We start from the raw sequence: 23,722 nt of genomic DNA, 5'->3' as shown, positions 1-23,722 counted from the left end.
CAATAGAAAACAGTAAAAGATATATATAAATCCACTGAAATAAACTAGCAAAAACATAGATATATATGGGCATGGATCAGACTAGAGCCGACAAAGTGATCCTAGCCCAAACCCTCATCAAATTAGTTTTACTTGTCTAAAAACAAAAAGAATCCAATCGACGGCACACACGTGTACATTTAAACGCATCTGACATAAACAGCCCCGAGTTCATGTAACACGGCAGCGAAGACTCAGAAGTCCAAGTCTTTCAGTTAAAGGTCGATGCTTTTCTCTCGTTTGTCGATAAATAATTCCATGACTTCCGGTCTGAAACATTAGCTGGAACCCATTAACTATCACTAATATAGAACAGACGATCTTTCACTCATATGAATCAAACTCCCATCATTTTGATATCCAGCTGATTTGCACTGATCAAACACATGGATTCAATCGCCTCTGAATTCGCAGCCTCTTCCTCTTCAACTACGACTCATCAGTCATGGTCTTACGATGTCTTTCTGAGTTTCCGAGGTGATGATACACGCAACAACTTCGTAGGCCATTTACACAGCAATCTCGTCCGAAAGGGATTCAAAACCTTCTTGGACGATGATGGACTCAGAAGAGGAGCGGATATATCATCCGAGCTGTACAAAGCAATTGAAGAGTCCAAAGTTTCAATCGTTGTATTCTCTGAAAACTATGCTTTCTCCAAGTGGTGCTTGGATGAACTCGTTGCCATTCTCCGGTGTAAAGAGTCAAAGCAGCAAACGGTGTACCCTATCTTTTATAAGGTGGATCCATCCGATGTACGGTACCAAACTGGTAGTTTTGGCAAGGCACTGGCTCGTCATCAATGCAAATTCAAAGATCGGATGGAGAAAGTTGTGAGATGGAGGGAAGCTCTTACAAAAGCTGCAAATCTTTCTGGGCTGCATTTCTCGGACGGGTGCATACTCTTAACTCTGTTATATATATACTTTGCATACTAGTTGTGTTCTTTTAGGCAATTGTTGCTTGTTAGAACCAGTCAGATATATCTTAAACTTAAGGGTATCAGAATTTATAAGACGCTAAAATATGTTAAAATCATCAATCTAAGCCCTCTATTTCTTCTTAACTATACATGTTAGTATGTGATTAATTTGTATTTTTTAATGGCAGTAATGAATCTAAATTCATTGATGCAATCCTGGAAGAAGTATCTGGAAAACTATTGAACCGTACATATTTAAATGTGGCAAAGTACCCGGTTGGAATAGAATCTCGTGTAGAAGATGTGCTTAAATTTGTAAGTGTTGGGGGAAATGGTGTTCGTATGGTAGGAATATGGGGAGTTGGAGGAATAGGCAAAACTACACTTGCTAAAGCAGTTTATAATTCAGTTTCTTATCAATTCGAAGGTAGTTGCTTCTTGGCGAATGTAAGAGAAGAGTCGATGAAATCTGGAGGCTTTGTCCATCTACAAAAGGTTATCTTTACTGAGATTCTTGGGTGGAATACTTATCATTCTAGTGTTGATCGAGGAATTGAAATGATAAAACAATACATGACCGATGAAAGAGTCCTGTTAATTCTTGATGACGTGAATCATTTGAGCCAATTAAACAATTTAGTTGGAAATCCTACTTGGTTTGGTTCAGGCAGTAGAATAATCATAACAACAAGAGATAAACATTGCTTAACTGGTTTTGATGTCAATGAAATATACAAGGTGGAGAAGTTAAGTCATCATGAAGCATTAGAACTATTCAACTTTAATGCCTTCCAAGATCATAGACACAGGGAAGATTATGTTGAACTTGTCAAGAATGTCCTACATTATGCTCAAGGACTTCCTCTAGCTTTAGAAGTTTTGGCTGCAAACCTACGTGGTAGGGATGCAAATCAATGGAAATATGCATTGGACAGTTATAGGAGTCTTCCCAAGCAAGAGATTCAAGAAGTTCTGAAAACAAGTTATCACGCACTAGAGCATTCGATGAAAGAAGTTTTTCTTCACATTGCTTGTTTCTTCAAAGGCAAAAGCAAGGACTATGTAACAGATGTACTAAAAGCCTGCGACCTCAACCCTGAGTATGCCATTGATTTACTTGAGGAAAAGGCTCTCATTGTCGTTACTGAAGCAGATGGAATTCAAATGCATGACCTGCTTGAAGAAATGGGTCGAGACATAGTTTTCCAAGAGTCACCAAATGAGCCTGGTCAACGTAGCAGATTGTGGCGGTTTGAAGACGTGTATGATGTTTTTGTGAATAACACAGTAAGTAATACATTTGTTCATAAATTCTGTTGCAAGACATCGTTATGTTAACAATTGTGTTTTGTGTATTAGGGATCAAATAAAGTTCAAAGCATTGTGGTTAATAGCTGGAATGAGAGTGAAGGAAAGATATGCTTGAGTAGTAAAAGCTTCTCAACATTGAAGAATCTTCAAGTCTTCATAATATGTGGCAATATATTCACCGGACATCATGTGAATGATCTGTCCAACGAATTGAGGGTCCTTGATTGGTCCTATTGTCCATTATGGGCTTTTCCATCTAATTTTAATCCCAAGAAACTAGTACTACTCAATATGCCTTCCAGCCAAACGTCACCTCTAGGAGAGGTTACTAAGGTATATTTGAAAGTATAATTCGTAATACTCAAAAAAGCTTACTCTTCCACTTCTTAAAATTATAAGTTCTTTGAACTTACCCTTTCTTCTGTTTTATTTTCTTTCAAAGATTCTATATCAACTGAAATTTCCATGGAGCAGCAAGTCCCTTCCTTCAAAGATTCCATTTCAACTGAAATTGCCTTGGAGCAGTAAATCACCATTGGGGATCGGAGTAGAGGTAATTTATGATGTATCTTTTTTTCCATATCAGTAGCATGGTTTCCAATATTGAAAGAAACTAATCTATGCTACTTTTAACTATCTCCTTTTTTTTTTTCTCAATGCAGATTATGCAAAGTTTGAAATCTATTGATTTATCATATTGTTATGGTCTAATAAGGCTGGCCGAGTTCTCTAGATTCCCAAATTTAGTGGATTTGAATCTAAGTGGCTGTAAAAAGTTGGTTAAAGTTGATCCTTCTATTGGATATTTAAAGAATATTGTTAATTTGAACCTTGGGTCCTGTGAGAAACTTCAGAAGTTCGAGGTTCTGGAAGAAATGAAATCCTTAATAAGTCTGGATTTACAGGGGACTGCCATTAGAGAAATATCTTCATCAATTCGATGTCTTGTTGGTCTTCAAAAGTTGACTTTGCGCGAATGCGCAAAACTCACAAACGTATCGAGCAGCATTTTTGAGTTGCAACATCTGCAGCATCTTGATCTGTTCTGGTGTGACAGCCTAGTTACATTTCCAACCAAATCAGGATCCTCACCTAGTTTACAGGGCAAGTACTATGTTCCTCTATCCATTTCTCTGGACAGTTGCACGTCTCTCGAAGAAATTTTGGACTTTCCACGAGAAATAGATTATGTGAATTTAAGGTGCTGTCGTGCATTGAAAATATTTCCAGATCTGTCCAAGTTTTTGGAAGGTAAAGAGTCAAAGAGGATCCGTCGTATGAACTTGTATGACTGCAAAGTACTGTGTAACAATCTTGCTCAGATGAAGAATGATAATTCACAGGATGATTCAGTGGAAACGGCTCTATTGTCTTTCTTTCTCTCATGTCATCAGCAATCTGAAATCGAGGTTTTATATCCTGCCAAAAGTGGAGTTCCAGACTGGTTCTCCTGGCGAGCCGAAAGTGGAGGGGTTCCCTGGGATGACGATTTCAATGTGGAAGAAGTACGGCCAGTATACAAGTTACACTTTAAATTTTGTGAAAATGTCAATTGGGAGAACAAAGGATTGGCTTTTTGTGCTCATAGTTATTGTGCATTTAAGGGGCCATATATCAAATTCTGCGCTATCTACATTAATGGCGTATGCATTGCGAAACCATCAGAGAAGGCAGAAGGGCATCCGTGGAGGTTGTCAGAAGATCATCTGTGGTTGTACTATATTCCATTCCATACAATTATAAGACGGCTCGGTGAGAGTGGTTTGCCTCCACCTTCCACCTGTCTGGTCAAGTTTGAGTTCGAAGTTACTGGGTACGGGAGAGGAACTTTCGGGGTTCACATAGTAATGCCTGCGGACGAGGATGGCGTAACTATCCATCAAGTTGATAATGCAGACTGCACCTCTGAAGGTGATGATGGACTGATGGCGTAATCTTGTTTTACTCTTCAGCATGCAGGAGCATCTTCCCGATCCACCAAATTGGTACGCAACTTGCTCAAGTTACTTGAGATGTATATCAGCATATAGTTTAGACTTTAGATATGTGCTGTCTACTTGAACAATAATCCTTAAGCTTGGAGTTCTTATAGCTTTCCATCTTGTTGTCACCCCTCATGTTGAATTCAATGAATGTTCCTACCATGCATTTATCATTGTAGCTTATTATTTTGTTTTCCATTCTTCATTTGGAAGATGGAAGAAATGCTCATGCTGAGATGGTCTTGTATACAAACTTACAAAGAGAGTTGAGAGAACTTAAGATTAAGATAGAGATTGCTTAGATGTTGCTGCTGCTTCTCGAGATTTGTTTTAGTTTGGGTTATTTGAAGAGGATTTGTATTGTCAATAGGCTTTGTTCAAGTATTCTCCGATCATGCTAATGTAGTAGTCTTCATGTTCTATGCAACATGTATACATGAAGTTGCAGAATAAGTAAAAATCATTTTTGAATATGTCAATTCAGTCAGCTATTAGTAGAATATTCAGTCTCTATATTGTTCTTGTATCCTGTATCACTCATGCTTTGGATGTAAACAGGGTGTCTACTCATTCTGGCTCATGAGTTCTTATGTTTTTTGACATTAAAAAGTTTTGCATCCTGTGGTGTGTTCATTTCTTACTAGCCACTACTTTTCTAACTTCCAACGTAAACACTTTTATGTTTTAAACAGGGTGTCTGCTCATTCTGTGTTACAGAACCCCTATTCTGGATGCATATGACAAGTTGTTGAATTAGTATACTCACTATACCGTCTATCTTTTTCTCTTTCCTATGTAACACTTATTTTCTTTTTTGTTTTTACTAGATACAATCCGATGTTCTGTTGGTCGTTTTAAAGAGATTTGGAAAACTTGAGGTTGAGGGCTAAAGATATTTCTGAAAACAGGTAATATATTGTTTCTTCTGAAGGTCTGTATTCATTTGGTTAGTTGAAATTGACAATGGACCCGTCTTTTGTATTCTCAGGCGGAATACGTATCTGCAAGCATGATTGAAGGTTGGAGAACATGTGCTTGAATTTGTGAAGCTGAAGTGCACACAGCAACAATCGAATCTCAGCATCGTAGCATTCACTAATAAGGGCAATGAAGACTCCAATCTTTTCAAACATCATTGGATTGACTTGATTGATTTCTGGGTGGGTGGTCATCCTTCAATTATGAATGCCAAATCTGGCCTCTGGAAGACCTTTGAGGTTTTGAGATATTGCAAATTTGCAATTGTAGACACTGCTACATCTCTGGCTTTCCACTTCTCAAAATCTTGCCATTGTCTTGTGCGGAAGCTTTGCTCATTGTAATACTCTCCTACAAAATGTTTAGGGGACAATACATTCGGTTTGTAATCTATTGTCGTGGTCATCAAAGGTTGTATTCTACGTAACCTCTTTATAACCAATGCTTGTAAATTGACAATTTGTGAGTAGTTGTGGAGTAGTGTTGAGTCCTAGTCCCACTTCTGACTTGGACTCGAGTTCATCAAAGGTCAAAGCTGAAGCTTACATGATTGGAGCTGGCTCTCTGGTTTTGAGAGAATTTTCAGTGCACGACGTGTAAATACACCACACAGCGTGCACTACTTTTATATAGAAACGTGCAAAAAATTATATGCAGATAACTAGAATTGCATGTACATACAAGTATCTAGGGCCTTCAATTGTAGACTTCCGAGTTCCGAGTTCAAGTCTTTCAGTTGAGACCTTAACTCGTCCATAGATTTGTCATATTGCTATGGTCTAACAAGACAAGCCGACTTCTCTAGATTCCCAAATTTAGTGGAGTTGAATCTGAGTGGCTGTAAAAATTTCTTTGAAGTTGATCCTTCCATTGGATTTCTTAAGTATCTTGTTAGTTTAAACCTTGGGTCTGTGAGAAACTTAGGAAGTTTGACTTTATGGAAGACATGAAATCCTTAAAATGTCTGGATTTACGGGGGACTGCCACCAAAGAAGTTTCTTCATCAGTTGCATATCTGATTAGTCTAGAAAAGTTAATTTTGCGTGAATGCGCAGAACTCACAGATGTATCGAGCAGCATTTTTGAGTTGCAACATCAGCGGTATCTTGATCTGTTCTGGTGCGAAAGTCTAGTTACATTTCCAACCAAATCAGGATCCTCAACAGGTTTACAGGACAAGCACTATGATCCTTTATACGTCTCTCTGGACAGTTGCACAAATCTAGAAGAAATTTTAGAATTTCCACGAGATATAGATACCTTGGTTGTAAGGTGCTGCAGCGCATTGAAAAAGATTTCAAAGTTGTCAAACATTGTGCAAGGTAAAGAGTCAAAGATGTCTCGTCGGACGATCTTGTTGTACTGCCATGCAAGCATGCAGTGTCAAAATCTGGCTCAGATGAAGGTTAGTGATGTACAGGATTTTGTAGAGGAAAAGGCTCTGTTCTCTATTTTCCTCTCATGTCAGCAATCTGAATTCGAGGTTTTCTATCCTGCCAAACGTGGAGTACCAGATTGGTTCTCCTTCTGTAGCGATGCCGATAAGGGAGGATTTCACGCATGGCTAGCATACAGCTTCAGAATTGAATTTTCTGGAGATTTCAATTGGGAGAACAAAGGACTGGCTTTTTGTGCTCAAAGTTACATATCCTTTAAGGGACCATATGTCACATCCTGCACTATCTCCATTAATGGGTTATGCATCATGGAACCATCCAAGAACCCAGAAGACCGTCAGTGGAGGTTGACCCTTGATCATGTGTGGCTGTACTATATTCCATTCCAGACAATAATAAGACTACTCAGTGAGAATGGTTCGGCGCTACCTTCCATATGTCTGGTCAAGTTTGAATTTGAATCTGAGGGGGATATAGCAGTGATGGGAAGGTGCGGGATTCACGTGGTAATGCCAGAGGACGAGGATGGCATAACTATCATTCAAGTTGATAATGCAGACTGCGACTCTGAAATCCATCACATCTTCGAAAGCGGAAGGTCGACTGCATCTAATACATTCATGAATAGTTTGGAGTTCTTCTAGCTTTCGTCTTATACAAGGATTATGAACTAAAATCGAACTTTTTTTTTTCCTCTTGCCAACTCTTGTAGCTGGATGTCAAATTCAAATTCAAATTCAAAGTCTGTTCCTCCTTCCTACCATGCATTTATCATTGCATCTTCTTTTATTTGTTTGTTCATGCTTTTCTCCTTTTAAAGCAGAAAGAAACTCTTATGCTGATGTGGTCTTACGAAGAGAGTTGAGAACTTCGGATTAAAATAGATATTGCTTATAGATAATATGCAGGATGATGCAGCTGATTATTTAAGCTCTGTTTTATTATTGTCAATAGGGTCTTTGTACAAGTATTCTCAGGGGCATGCTAATGTAGTAGTGTACATAATTTCTGCAACATGAGAAAAAAAAAAATCAATGTCAAGTGCTTTTCAGGAGGACTTCATTTCGTGGAGCTTATTTTGTTGCAATGACTATATCCAATGTCAATTCAGTCAGTTCTTAGTACAATATTCAGTCTCTATCTTCTTGTATCCTGGATTAATCTTGCTTTAATGTAAACATGGTGTCTGCTCATTCTGGCTCCTCAGTGCTGGTGTAGTTTGCATTAACAAGTTTTACACCCTATGTGTGTACATTTCTTACTAGTTTTCTAACTTTGGAACGAATTAAGGACCACATTGATCACAGAATGACTGTTCTGGATGCATATAACAAGTTGTTTGATAAGTATACTGTCTATCTTGTTCTCTTTCCTATGTAAACACACTGTTGGTCGTCTTAAAGAACATTCGATGATATTTAGGCTGAAGATCTGGAGGATTGCATTCCCTGTTAATCAGTGGACCTTCCTTTTGTTTTCTTAGGAGAAATTTGTATTTCAGAGCATGACTCGAGGTCAGAGAACATGTGTTTGAACTTGAGAAGCGGAAATGCATGTAATATCCCGAAAATTTGTAAATAATTTATAAGTATTTTTTTCAGATATTATTAATTGGTGGTGGTCTGTAACGACCCCAAAATTTCGAGCTTAAAAACTCAAAATTCTAAAGTCGTTAAACACAGAATAATCTCAATAAAATCGAAATCATTTAAGTGCACAGCGGATCATCACTGAGTTATCAATACAACTCAGAAAAACCAATTATTACAACCCAAATTTATAATTTACATTACGTAAGTTGGAATGTAATAATCCTCACAATCTCTCACAAAATAGTCACACAAAATCTTCACACAAGCTGGAGGTAAATCACTTCAAGTCCTCTGAGCGGTCCGTCAATTCCTGCTAATCTACACCTGCGGAGTCATCCACTACACCATCGAATTGGTGCACCGGGATTGTAAACACAAACCCGGTAAGCTTTACAGCTCGTATGAGTAAAATAAAAACATATAACTCGCATATCAAAATATACGAAAAATCACAAAACAACAAATATAAATGCCCTCATGAGCCAATGGTCAGCCCATCTGGTTGACCCAAAGAAATATGAAATGAAACGCTCATGAGGAAATTAAGTAACCATTCTGGTTACCCAATGCATTTATAATACGGGTACCAAGAACGCTGGTACACATCTGTTACCCCTCTCGTAATACACCGTTGATATTGGATAGCCACCCGCTACCCAACATCCAAAATACACCGAGTACCCATGAGCAGATAACCACCCGTTACCTCACATGCAGTACTAAGGCAGACAGACTAGAGCTCTAACTGTATCGTAACTTTCGCCCGGCCAAAGGCTAGGTTCCGACTTGCCAAACACGTACAATAATCTCACATCATATTGTACCAAAAATCAGGTCCGAAGACAATTCACATTTTAACAAACTCAATGTTAAAAATCACGTACAATAATCACACATCATATTGTACCACACATCTCGTCCGAAGACAAATCACCATTTTTAACATTCTCCGTAATAAAATCATATACAATAATCACTCATCATATTGTACGTTTTAAAACTTTCACGATATCACCACAATAAAAATCATAACAGTATATTATATAGCAAACTATATATATTCGTATTTATTACCATTCATACAATATATACATAGTTCACTATATCCTATACATGTCATATTTCATAAACACCTGAAGAATTACGTACGATATTCTCACATCATATTGTACCATTTAAATCACATACTCATGCACAATTTTCCGTCACCGAAATGACTATTTTTAATGAATTAATAACAGTACGTAATTTAATGAACTATATATATATATGTACTTATTACCATTATACTGTATATATGTAGTCCACTAAATTATATACATGTTGTAATTCATCTGATAAACACACTTGCAAAAATGTTGAATCACCACGAGGGTAGATTCGTAATTCAGTGAGATTTTACTCACCTTAATGACTCGAGCGTAATTCCACAATTCCCGATGATAATTCCTTTCCTCGATTTAACGGTCACCTTGAAAAGATAAGAAAAGAATTTAGAATCGTTTCGTAAACCTTTAAATGCCGAAACAGTAATAATCGGTTACTGTTCAGCAATATTCGGTTTTACGAAATTACTGTTCAGTGTTACTGTTCACTGGTACTATTCACGGTTACTGTGCAAATATACGATTAATACGTATTTCTGTACGTATAAATATTATATACGTATTTCTGTGCGTATAAATATTAATACGTATTTCTGTACGTATAAATACTATATATGTATTTCTGTACGTATAAATATTAATACGTATTTCTGTACGTATAAATATTAATACGTATTTCTGTACGTATAAATATTAATACGTATTTCTGTACGTATAAATATTAATACGTATTTTTGTACGTATACGTACTATTTAAATGTAAATACAAATTCAGTAAATAAAATTTACTAAATTACCCTTTTACAAAATTACTTTTTACATTTACTGAAAGTAATTTATAATTACATTTACCGAAGGTAAAATTTAATTACATTTACCGTAGTAAATAAAATTTACATTTACATTTAAGTAAATTACCAAAATACCCCTATCGGAAAACATTTTCACACCGCCGCACGTGGCGGCGCGTGGGGTACACGCGCCACCTCCGGCCGGCAGCGCGTGGGGCCCACGCGCCGAGCCCAAAACCGGCGCGTGTGACGTCACCACCGTGCCCAAACTCTCCTCCTTTCTCCCCTCTTCCTCCCTCCGATCCTAGGCAGCCCCTACGCCACCCTACACCTCCACACGCGCCGCTTAATGCGGCGGTGGTCCACCCTCACCTCCCACCCCCGATTCATCCCCACAATTCATCAAATCGATCCCCAAATTTCAACAATCAATTATCACAACCAATTAAACGTAAATCCTCACCTAATCAATCTCTCGGAAGCATCGAAGCTAGTCGGATCGATCGTGCTCGGCTCGGGGCGAGGGGCGGTGTGGCGAGCTTGGGGTGTTGGTGAGATGGACCTCGCGATGTCGTAGGGAGGAGCGGTGTAGCGTACGACTGTCGGAGTAAGGCGATCGTCGGCGATGGAGTTTTCGAAGGGGGAGGCTCGGTGCGGCGAACGGCGACGAGAGAGAGGACGCGATCTTCTCGGGGTCTGGCAAGGAGGACCGTGCGAAGCTTTCCCTAGGGGCGGTGAGTGACACGGCCACGGATTCGGCGAGATCGCCGGCGTGGGAGGGAGATCGGGAAGAGAGCGAGAGAGAAGAGAGAGAGAGAGAGATGGAGGCGCGGGATAAGAGAGAGAAGAGGGTTTCCGAAAATGGAAACCCTACTTCTGTTCAGTTTCCTTATATACCCTTTTTTTAATCGGACACTAACTTGTATCGTTAATAACTTTCATATACATCGTCTGATTATAACGCGTCACATGCTCACGAACTCGTATCGACGAGCTCTACAACTTCCGTGAAGGAAGTTTTCACAACCGATCGACGGAATAAAAGTCGATATATACGTTGCGGAAACGTAACGTTTTTCAATTTAAACGTTCCGAGAACGTATCCGTCGCTCGTTTTATAACATCGCAACCAATCACATTCATTCATATTAAAAATCCAAATTTTATAGAATTCAAATCAAACTTAAAATTGTTTGAAATTTAGGGTTATTACAATCTACCCCCCTTAAAGGAATTTCGTCCCGAAATTCAAGCTCACTCAACAAACAACTGTGGATACCTGGTCCTCATGTCTGACTCTAGCTCCCAAGATGCATCACCCTCATCATGGTGACTCCACAGCACCTTGACTAGCTCAACTTCTCTCCTCCGAAGCTTCTTTGTGGATCTATCCAGGATACGAACCGGCTCGACCACGAATGTGGCATTTTGTTTCACTTCAATGGTGCTATGATCGATCACATGTGACTCATCTGGTACATACTTCCTCAACATGGAAATGTGGAAGACGTTGTGAACGCCCGACATGCTAGTAGGCAAGGCTAGTCGATAAGCTAGTTCGCCCACCTTCTCAAGTATCTCAAAGGCCCAACATACCTCGGCCAACTTTTCTTTCTTGTCAAATCTCACTATACCCAACTTTGGTCCAACATATAGGTGATCGACATGGACCACCTTAAGTGCCTCATAGGGTACCATGCCGATGCTGGAATGGTAACTGTCGTTGTAGGCGAACTCAATCAATCTCAAATGATTTCACAGCTACCTTACAATCCAGCATACGAGCTCTCAACCTATCTGCTGTTACCTCAAACTTCCTCCATTAGACAATTTGTCACATGTCCTAACAATAATAGTTGCAAGTGAGCTACTCAAAATATAATCATCCTCTCGAAACATAATGATGTTTTCAGCATGGAGGCGTTGACGCCCTATTTTGTCTAGTTCACCCCTCTCTTGCGATTTGACAGACTATCCTCACGTCAAGAGGTAGCTCCTACCACTGAGCATGGTCAAAACTCTCAACATCTAACATGAGTCAAATCAATGGTTAACACATGCCTCCTACTTACATTACACATAGTGATTTTCAAATAAACATGCTTTATCACGACAATAACTTCATGACTTCACCACAATGCATCGCTAGAATAACGAATATACCAATCCTTCCAATCAACAAAATAATCTCATTTCAAGATCATCTTATTATAACCATAAAAGTTGTCGTGCATGATACCCACCCAAGTACCCTATTTGTATCGGTATCACTATAAGGAAATCTTAACTCATCGAGTTCACAACCATCACAGAACACCATCTTGGACTATGAATTACTCTCAAACAGTTCACCAGAGAATCGACTAATATACGCAAAAGGCTGTAGAAAATTCTACCACCACCACAAGAGAGATGCATCACGCATCCTACCCCTCTCATCAAAACTTACCGTCGAAAATTAATTTCAGCTTCTTGCTTCCCTGAGTGGTGTGCCACAATTTACAAGTTAGACCAAGGTGGTATTTATCCCACAACGGTGAAACATGCAAATTAAGCGAATTTACAGCGCAAAATCCTACAAGACCGCGACCGAGATATACTTTACCCTCTGGTTCATACATGCCTCAAATTCATGACATACGGTCCCACACAAACGCCCCAGTGGCATCATCTAACATATTGATTTCCCCCACCGTCGTAGTACTAATAAGTTCTGCAATTAATTCAACAACAGAAGCTGGTTATTGGGTCTATTGTCTCCTCAAAATCAACCCAAAAATGGTTGCTACACCACCACTCTAAACAGTTGTTTCTTTACTTTCATTAAGAACTCTCATGGCCGACACATTCGGCCAACATAACTTCTCTGCGAACAGCAATATAATTGATTACTCTTTATCGTAGAATTATCCCTTGTTGAACACTTCAGTCAACTTCACCTTATCCGACAATAAAAATCTGATGCATAGAGGGAAGAAGAGCATCTAAGTCTTCCCATACTAACACCACTTGCACTTGAAAAGAAAATTTGATTTTCAACCATTTCTTTATCGGTTGGAAGGTGCTTGTCACGAAAATTCGTCAAAACACCATTAAGCTAAGGTCATCTCATACCTTATCTTCAATAGAGTTACTTCACCGCCATTGCGTCTCATTTGGACCTGTAGCATTGTGAAGTTCAAATCCCCAACACCAAAATAATTAAATCCTGAAAGATCAGCGTTCTCAATTAAATGCTCATCTAGCAAAATAATTAATTCGTGACGTCAAAATGAAATTTCTCTAACACATTAGATTTCTTGCTCAGCCAAGAACAATGTGTAACTTCAATTGTCAATGTCCGAAACAAAACGAGTTGAAACGCAACAACGACGTATGTGAATCTTAGTTTAATAATTGTATCACCACCTTAAGGACGTATCACACACATCATCAATCCTAGGTAAATGATACATAGTCTTGATGGTCACCTTAATCATTCCCCTATAATTCACACTCAACCGCATGAGACTTCTTTTTATTCACGAATAACACCGGCACCACTCAAGCTGAGACACTAGGTTTGATGCACCCTAGGTCTAATATGTCATCTATCTGCTCTTTCAATTCTTTAAACTCGTTCTTTCCCAATCCCATAAGGCGCCTTTGATACAGATGTTATACCAAGCACATCATCAATAAAGAAATCACCAACTCTCGAAGAAGGTAACTCAGCATCTCCTGAAACACCTCACTATACTCGAATAGTAGAACAATGTCTGTGATAGTCACTTCTAGATCCACAAACTCCACATTTTCCAAGACTCTAGCTATCATGGCATTATCCGACTCGAGGCACAGATACGAAACTCTGGTTTCCTGGGTCTATGAAAGAACTCATCATGTCAACACAATCAATCACTGCGTACTGCGGCCTCAACCAATCAATTCCTCAGACATCATAGTGTGGTCCGGAATCACTATCAAATAAGCTGAGAACTCTCTACTTCCAATCACAATAGGACAAGCCGTTCATTGTCCCCAATTTCGAGGAACACTCCAAAAGCGAAGTGACACATAAAGAGTTTCCCATCGGCGTAGGAATCAATCCTAACCCCTCCACTGCCAACTATCAATAAGTGAATGTGGCTATCATCCTCTTCTCTAACTCAGAGTACTCAATCATCACCAAGTAAGTCCCAATACTCCGATCCAATGGTCCGCTACCATATGATCCAAGCGTCATGAAATGACAGCCCTAGCAGCTCACTCATGTCCGTGATCAACCTCAACACACGACTATCGTTTCTAATGATAGCAACAAGATCAACTTGTCTTTCCAGTGGAGCAGCCTCCTTATAAAGGTTCTATACATTGCGGACTCGGCCTGCAGCCCTAACTCGGCCTCGACCTCTCGTCCGTCCTCGGCCCTGTCCACGGCCATTTTCCAAATTCATCACCATTCAACAATCAACACTCAGTCATACATGTGAAGTCTCGAATTCGACAAAATAGATCCAACCAATATCAATCATGAAATTTCAGAAGAAGGTGAATCATCGGAGTATCGTCACAATACTCTCTACAGGACCAAACCATAAGGTATGGCTCCTAACACTCTCGCGTACCCGACAACATATCTATACCGAGGAGCATGTGATGGGAGCCCGCCTGCAGTCGGATCATCGCTCCTGGATGGTATTGATAATCGCCAAATACGCACTTAGGCTCTGATACCAACTGTAACGACCCCAAAATTTCGAGCTTAAAAACTCAAAATTCTAAAGTCGTTAAACACAGAATAATCTCAATAAAATCGAAATCATTTAAGTGCACAGCGGATCATCACTGAGTTATCAATACAACTCAGAAAAACCAATTATTACAACCCAAATTTATAATTTACATTACGTAAGTTGGAATGTAATAATCATCACAATCTCTCACAAAATAGTCACACAAAATCTTCACACAAGCTGGAGGTAAATCACTTCAAGTCCTCTGAGCGGTCCGTCAATTCCTGCTAATCTACACCTGCGGAGTCATCCACTACACCATCGAATTGGTGCACCGGGATTGTAAACACAAACCCGGTAAGCTTTACAGCTCGTATGAGTAAAATAAAAACATATAACTCGCATATCAAAATATACGAAAAATCACAAAACAACAAATATAAATGCCCTCATGAGCCAATGGTCAGCCCATCTGGTTGACCCAAAGAAATATGAAATGAAACGCTCATGAGGAAATTAAGTAACCATTCTGGTTACCCAATGCATTTATAATACGGGTACCAAGAACGCTGGTACACATCTGTTACCCCTCTCGTAATACACCGTTGATATTGGATAGCCACCCGCTACCCAACATCCAAAATACACCGAGTACCCATGAGCAGATAACCACCCGTTACCTCACATGCAGTACTAAGGCAGACAGACTAGAGCTCTAACTGTATCGTAACTTTCGCCCGGCCAAAGGCTAGGTTCCGACTTGCCAAACACGTACAATAATCTCACATCATATTGTACCAAAAATCAGGTCCGAAGACAATTCACATTTTAACAAACTCAATGTTAAAAATCACGTACAATAATCACACATCATATTGTACCACACATCTCGTCCGAAGACAAATCACCATTTTTAACATTCTCCGTAATAAAATCATATACAATAATCACTCATCATATTGTACGTTTTAAAACTTTCACGATATCACCACAATAAAAATCATAACAGTATATTATATAGCAAACTATATATATTCGTATTTATTACCATTCATACAATATATACATAGTTCACTATATCCTATACATGTCATATTTCATAAACACCTGAAGAATTACGTACGATATTCTCACATCATATTGTACCATTTAAATCACATACTCATGCACAATTTTCCGTCACCGAAATGACTATTTTTAATGAATTAATAACAGTACGTAATTTAATGAACTATATATATATATATATGTACTTATTACCATTATACTGTATATATGTAGTCCACTAAATTATATACATGTTGTAATTCATCTGATAAACACACTTGCAAAAATGTTGAATCACCACGAGGGTAGATTCGTAATTCAGTGAGATTTTACTCACCTTAATGACTCGAGCGTAATTCCACAATTCCCGATGATAATTCCTTTCCTCGATTTAACGGTCACCTTGAAAAGATAAGAAAAGAATTTAGAATCGTTTCGTAAACCTTTAAATGCCGAAACAGTAATAATCGGTTACTGTTCAGCAATATTCGGTTTTACGAAATTACTGTTCAGTGTTACTGTTCACTGGTACTATTCACGGTTACTGTGCAAATATACGATTAATACGTATTTCTGTACGTATAAATATTATATACGTATTTCTGTGCGTATAAATATTAATACGTATTTCTGTACGTATAAATACTATATATGTATTTCTGTACGTATAAATATTAATACGTATTTCTGTACGTATAAATATTAATACGTATTTCTGTACGTATAAATATTAATACGTATTTTTGTACGTATACGTACTATTTAAATGTAAATACAAATTCAGTAAATAAAATTTACTAAATTACCCTTTTACAAAATTACTTTTTACATTTACTGAAAGTAATTTATAATTACATTTACCGAAGGTAAAATTTAATTACATTTACCGTAGTAAATAAAATTTACATTTACATTTAAGTAAATTACCAAAATACCCCTATCGGAAAACATTTTCACACCGCCGCACGTGGCGGCGCGTGGGGTACACGCGCCACCTCCGGCCGGCAGCGCGTGGGGCCCACGCGCCGAGCCCAAAACCGGCGCGTGTGACGTCACCACCGTGCCCAAACTCTCCTCCTTTCTCCCCTCTTCCTCCCTCCGATCCTAGGCAGCCCCTACGCCACCCTACACCTCCACACGCGCCGCTTAATGCGGCGGTGGTCCACCCTCACCTCCCACCCCCGATTCATCCCCACAATTCATCAAATCGATCCCCAAATTTCAACAATCAATTATCACAACCAATTGAACGTAAATCCTCACCTAATCAATCTCTCGGAAGCATCGAAGCTAGTCGGATCGATCGTGCTCGGCTCGGGGCGAGGGGCGGTGTGGCGAGCTTGGGGTGTTGGTGAGATGGACCTCGCGATGTCGTAGGGAGGAGCGGTGTAGCGTACGACTGTCGGAGTAAGGCGATCGTCGGCGATGGAGTTTTCGAAAGGGGAGGCTCGGTGCGGCGAACGGCGACGAGAGAGAGGACGCGATCTTCTCGGGGTCTGGCAAGGAGGACCGTGCGAAGCTTTCCCTAGGGGCGGTGAGTGACACGGCCACGGATTCGGCGAGATCGCCGGCGTGGGAGGGAGATCGGGAAGAGAGCGAGAGAGAAGAGAGAGAGAGAGAGATGGAGGCGCGGGATAAGAGAGAGAAGAGGGTTTCCGAAAATGGAAACCCTACTTCTGTTCAGTTTCCTTATATACCCCTTTTTAAATCGGACACTAACTTGTATCGTTAATAACTTTCATATACATCGTCCGATTATAACGCGTCACATGCTCACGAACTCGTATCGACGAGCTCTACAACTTCCGTGAAGGAAGTTTTCGCAACCGATCGACGGAATAAAAGTCGATATATACGTTGCGGAAACGTAACGTTTTTCAATTTAAACGTTCCGAGAACGTATCCGTCACTCGTTTTATAACATCGCAACCAATCACATTCATTCATATTAAAAATCCAAATTTTATAGAATTCAAATCAAACTTAAAATTGTTGGAAATTTAGGGTTATTACATGGTCTAATTTCAAAATACGAGGGTGAAAACAAAAGCGTCCGGGCGATTAATTGCTCGTAAACATTCAATTTAAAAGGTTTAAGCGTTAATTTTTTATTCGTTGGGAATCTCGGAAAACTTTTTTTGTGAAAGCCGTAAACCTTGTTGATACGAGTTTGTAGACATCCAGCACGCGTGATTTGGAGATTGTATAATTAACATAAGATTCAGGCTCCGAAAATTTTAAATATAAATACAGAAAATTCATTTAGGGTTTCATTTTCATGCGCTAATAGAGCGTTTTAAGACGTTACACAATTAACCCTCTAAAATGTCATGGTTAATATAGAATAAGCAGGGATCGTTCAGTCCGGGGAATTGAATGAAACTCTAAACTTTTAGTGTTAACAAATAATGGGGGGTTTGAGATTGATTATTAACTGCTACAATAAAACCTAAATTACTATTTACATGATCGACTTCTCTTTACCAAACTAAACCAAATTCACCAATGCACCACATAATTACAAGTTTGGTTCTATCATGCATTTTAATTCATCGGATTACATACTTTTAGACACCAATACAATTAGAGCCTTAGGGGAACATCTAATCATGCAAGATTTATATTGACATTTAGATTGACTTAGGGCCTCACTTAAATTGCATGCAATCAAGTTTAACAACACTTAGGGTAGAAATCAAACAAGATTACATTTAAGCATCAAATCTTTGTTGGAGACCTACTTCACTGTGGCATCATTCACCACGGGGTACATGTAAATTTCCAGAATTTTCTACTTTAATTTACACAAACCGAACCTACTTAGGGCATGATTCGATTTGTGTCAATATGGATGATGAAGATAACACTCAAATACAATCTTAGGTATACATTCAAGCACTAAATTCATATGCACATATCTGAAAATTATCTAAGAGTAAGTAAAAGAAGAGTAGAACACAACAATAGAAATATAAACTTCAATAATAATAGTCTCAAAAAACATATCAAATACAATTTGAAAATTCTGAAACAAATACAAAATTAGTACTTCCACATAAACAACAATTTACAATCTTCATAGACAAAGAATTCTAGATTAACACAAATAAACGAAATCATAGAGATGAGTTGCGAGAATCAGAATCACACGTTGTAGGAACCTTAGAGGTACGGGTGCAATAGGTGAAACTCGGTGGAGATGATGATGGTTTTAGGGTGGACAGCTTGGCTGATTTGTGAGGGAAGTTTATAGTGGTGTTTTGGTAGAGTTTTGGCTCTTGAATGCTAAGGAGACGTGATGATTGTTTCTTTGTGAATGATGTGCTATTTATATAAGAGTTTTGGCTCTTTGAATAGTATAGCTTGAACTTTTTCTCCTCAATTTCTTTCACTTATTTTTGTCATTGGTGGGTGTAATCTCATTTGATCAATTCATTCTTCCCCTTTTTAGATGTCTTCTTCTTTCTCTCTTGCATTTTCTCTTTTTATTTACTTAATCCCTCCTTTTTCTCTTCCTTTTTCTTTCTCTCTTTTTATTTCACAAATTTTTGTCATTGGTGGGTGCAGTTTCCTTTGATAAATTCATTCTTTTTTCCTTTATAGGTGTCTCCTTCTTTCTTTATTTTTTCTTCATTCTAGCTACATAATCGCATCTTTAAAATCTGAAAATAATAAAAGACAAGAATAAATACAAGTAAGTTACGGAGTAAGAAAGTACGATTATGAAAGTTACATAATAAGCGTTTCGGTTCAAGTAAGACTTTCCTAACTAGTACGTTTCCTAGTCCAAAAAGGACTTCTAAAGCAAATAGGATTCTCAGCTTATCACAAATGTTATAGAAAATGCCGATTAATGAAGACTCCTAATTTAATTAGGTTTCCTAGTAATATGACTCTCGACAATTTATGTGTTTTCAACCTATTTTAGCACCAAAATGCAACCAATACCACCATAGACTTCTAACTCGACTAAATGAGTCAATACTATAATAATAAGAGTAAGCAAATTACAACTGGAGGTAAAAACATGCGCAACACTCTCCCTCTCTTCTCTTACCGTCTCGCGAGCCTCATTCAGAATCAAAGAAACCTGACTGACTCGACTCGACTTTTCTGGCGAACTCCGACGGCCCCAGGCGCCGGCACGGTCGAAAATTGTTCACCTCCTCCTTGCACCTCGTTCTATGGTGGTGGTTTGCACCATTTCGTAGCGGTATGTGCGCATCGAAGCTTGCAAGTGACGGCTGCGACCCGGTTTCATTTTTCTGGTGATTTAAGGCATCGGCAGCAGCCATGTTCTTTCCTCCTCCTCCTTGTGGTGTTCCCGATGGTAATGGACTGACTCGTTGTGAACCGGAAACCACATTTCAAAGGGCAAGGGCTGACGGAAGAGGCCCAACTCTTTGTTGTTCTGTTTCGATGGCAGCAGCAACCTAGATAGCTTAACCTCCTTCATCTGGCCCTCCACAGAAGAGGCTTCGACCTCACTTCGAGCTCATGAGCTTAATTTGAAGCAGTGAGGTAAGGACAGTGATGCCGACGATTGTTTTTTGTATTTTGATGATATGGAACTCGAATGTTTTGGTTAGTTTATGTAGCTTGAGTTCTTCCTATTTTAACCCTTCTAATTCTCTTGGTTAATTCGAGGTTGGAACTTTGGTTTTGGATTCGGCGAGATCTGAGCTTGTAGCAGCTCCTAGAATGCGGTTTTGGGTTGTGTTGGCTTGATTGGTAGGTAAAGGTCTGCCTATGTTGTCTTATTTTCATGTTAGGAATTGTGAATTCATATTGGATATGATGAAATTGTTGATTATTGGAGGGTTTTGGGCAATGTGTTAGACTTGTACACAGTCGACCGTATCGATGGTTGTTAGTTGCTTCGTTGACTCATACTCATATGTACAAGTATCTTACTACCTATTTTGTGGATTGGGTTAACTGTTGAGCATGTTAGTCTCTCGTAGTAGACTTTAGTTTTATTGACTTGTCGTTGCCGTATTGATTTAGAGATCTTAAGAGGTCTAGGGCCTCAAATTGACTTAATTGCTAGATTTTAATTACAAGGGCTTTAGTTTTGTGATTCATATACTAAGTTAATACTCCATTCTTTAGTAGGGGCTTGGTTACGTGTGTGACGTGCAATGACACGTGTTGTGAGAAGACATAACAACATGTTAAGGTGAGTAAACATCACTTGTTACAAATTTAATTTGAGTTATTAATATAGTTCATGTATCATTAACTTATAAACATTGTTCTAAATATATGTTTTGGTTTTAAATTACATGAACTTAATCGTCTCTGGTTCATGGGTAGTAAAATGATATTCTTAATAAAATGATTTTAAAGGTTTTGGTGATTATGTACTATTTTAATGTTGAGAATAACATTGAATTATGCATGTTGTCATAGATATATCATGGTCTATTTGTATATGTATATTTAATGGTTATACAATATACTTATACACGTTGCTATAATATATTATATATTTTTATTGTTGTGTAATGTGTTAATGTTGGCGGACGAGATCAGAATGGAAGAAAATGTACCTTCCGAAAATTTAGGTTATTGAGTGTGGTTGTTTATTAATGTTGGTGGAAGAGACCGGAAAAGAATAAAATGTACCTTCCGGTAAATTGGTTTATTGACATGGTTTTGTTTATATTGGCGATGAGCATATGGAAGTTGTTACGACTTACGAGAACTAGTTGTATTTGCATGTTGGAAGTGAGTTGTTATTAAATTAATTTTTATCTTGTTAGTAATGATATATATATATATATATATATATATAGTTGAGAAAGATATGGGGTTGTAAAAGTCAAGTAACAATATATGCGTTGGTTTGGTAATCAACGTTTAAGTGTCGGTTTAGATCTCTCCTATGTGGTGAAGGATATCTATGATGTGAGTTGTGTATGTTCTCTCCTAAGTGGCGAAACAGACATTTGATCCATCCTTAGTGGTGAATGGGATCTTTAGGCATTAAGTGACTCACACCTTGGTTGGGTGAGTGGGTACGAATAAAGCTCTAGTCCTATTGCCTAAGTGTTGTGTTGGCAGTGACATTGATCATTACACCCGAGTGTGTGTTTAGGAAGTAGGGTAAAGAGATACCTCCTACTTGCCTATGAGTCGTCAAATGTTATTGAAAACTTGTGTTCGTGTTTCGGGAGGATACCTCCTACTTGTGTTTGTTGGAATTGTTACAGATCACTTTGTGGGAAGTTAGTTGTGTTTTGTTATCTTAATTAAATGAAATTTTATAAGATTTTATGCGGCTATTTATTAGTTTACTCATACAAGCTTTATAGCTTGCTGAGTTTGTTGTTACAACCCGGTGCACCAATCCATGATGTAGGGTTTTGGTTGCAGGTGAGGATCTTCGAGTTGCAGTGAAGGAGATGAGAGAAGTCTTATTGGAGTATAATCTTTGAGTAAATTTTAAAACTATCTTGTAGTGAATGTGAGCGTTAGCATTTTACTTGTTTAAGTTGTGTAATAATGTAATGTAATCATTAAATTTGATTCCGAGTGTTAACGTCCTCAAATTCTTAAATTTTGTATTACAAAAATTTAGGACGTGACAGTGCACACGGACACGATTGAATCTCCTCAACTTGGAATAACTAATCAGGGGAATGAAGACTACAATATGCTATCTGAAGTTCTGAACATTATAGATCCACCTGGTTTTTGTATGGATTTACGGTCATCCTTCAATTTTTGTACGCTGGAGTTGGCCTATGGTCTGTGGAGAACCTAGGAAGTTTTTAGATGTTGCAATTGCAGGCATTGCTAGTGTTAACGATACGTCCTATAAAGGATTAAACATTGTAATTGCTCGCCACTTTAGGTACCAATTGGTTCAAAAGCTCATTACATACGTCATTAGCCCCACGAGCAACTCCACCATTTTTCTGGAAATTGTTCTTTTCTGGGTTTCACCCCCGATAGAAAATTTGAAGAGAGAGAAACTAGATCTAAGTTTCATCTCTCCTCCTCCACCTAGCTCACATTCTCACACCTCTCCCAGCCTTGACGTCACAACATCCAAAATCAAGGCATGTTCGCTGCTGGGTCTTTTAATTTGCAGAGTTTGAGGAGAGAGAAAGTAGATATGAGCTTCTCTCTCCTCCTTCACCACTGTTTGACAAGCATCACTGTGCTACACCTCCACCACCAAGAAACTGACGAGTCAACCACGACCTCTGCGTTGTCCTCCAACGCTGGAAAGCAGCCTAGGACGCCGGTACAGCCGTGCCCGAATTTTCTTTGGACACCCACCCCGAATTTCCTCTCTGTTTATATGGCAGATTCTGGTTTATAATCGCGTTTGAGATTTATAATTGCAAATATAGATGACTTTCACCTTATCTCAACGGTGCACCACTGGCTTAATCAACATTCAACACTTAATCAATGTTCCATAACATCCAAATTACAACAAACAAGCTACTGACTTCGTCAATTCGCAAAAATCAGATATCAAGGATAGAGAAACTGGATCTGGTTCCTATCTCAATTCTCCAATCCGGTGGTCCAATGCACAGCAAGGCTTGCAGCAGGTGGGGATGGAGGAAGAGATTATCCCCGTCTACATTGTCATCAAATTCCTTGCTGCTCTCCCAGTCGACATATATCTACTTCTGTATACTATTGTTATTGTTATGCGAATTGCATATTACATGCATTACTGTATTTACGTATTGCACATAACTAAAATTTAGATTAAACACTTAATTATGACACACTATATAGTTTACCTCTAAAATTTGTATCTTGATTTTCAGATTTAATTGATACATTCTCATTTATCGACAATTTTGTCAATTCCGT

At 38.6% G+C, this 23,722-nt stretch overlaps 1 protein-coding gene across 1 annotated transcript; it reads left to right on the top strand.

Moving 5' to 3' along the window:
• Window positions 1-273: 273 nt before the first annotated feature.
• LOC126789333 (disease resistance protein RPV1-like) lies at window positions 274-5,782 on the top strand. The gene is made up of 7 exons (XM_050515474.1): window positions 274-934; window positions 1,150-2,248; window positions 2,321-2,605; window positions 2,715-2,825; window positions 2,935-4,257; window positions 5,082-5,162; window positions 5,243-5,782. The coding sequence occupies exons 1-5, from the start codon at window positions 426-428 to the stop codon at window positions 4,204-4,206; spliced, it is 3,276 nt and encodes a 1,091-aa protein (XP_050371431.1). The 5' UTR covers window positions 274-425; the 3' UTR covers window positions 4,207-4,257; window positions 5,082-5,162; window positions 5,243-5,782.
• Window positions 5,783-23,722: the final 17,940 nt, after the last annotated feature.

This window comes from Argentina anserina, chromosome 3, assembly GCF_933775445.1.
Source record: "Argentina anserina chromosome 3, drPotAnse1.1, whole genome shotgun sequence".
Lineage (NCBI taxonomy): Eukaryota > Viridiplantae > Streptophyta > Magnoliopsida > Rosales > Rosaceae > Argentina > Argentina anserina.
Note: the sequence above shows the minus strand (reverse complement) of the source record. Positions and strands in the feature narration are given on the sequence as shown.

Bases quoted from the DNA above. Each gene is read 5' to 3' on its own strand.
- LOC126789333 (XM_050515474.1), top strand. From the start codon at position 426: ATGGATTCAATCGCCTCTGAATTCGCAGCCTCTTCCTCTTCAACTACG. The intron at 2,249-2,320 runs GTAAGTAATACA...TTTGTGTATTAG, and splicing joins ATGTTTTTGTGAATAACACA to GGATCAAATAAAGTTCAAAG. The intron at 2,606-2,714 runs GTATATTTGAAA...TTTCTTTCAAAG, and splicing joins CTCTAGGAGAGGTTACTAAG to ATTCTATATCAACTGAAATT.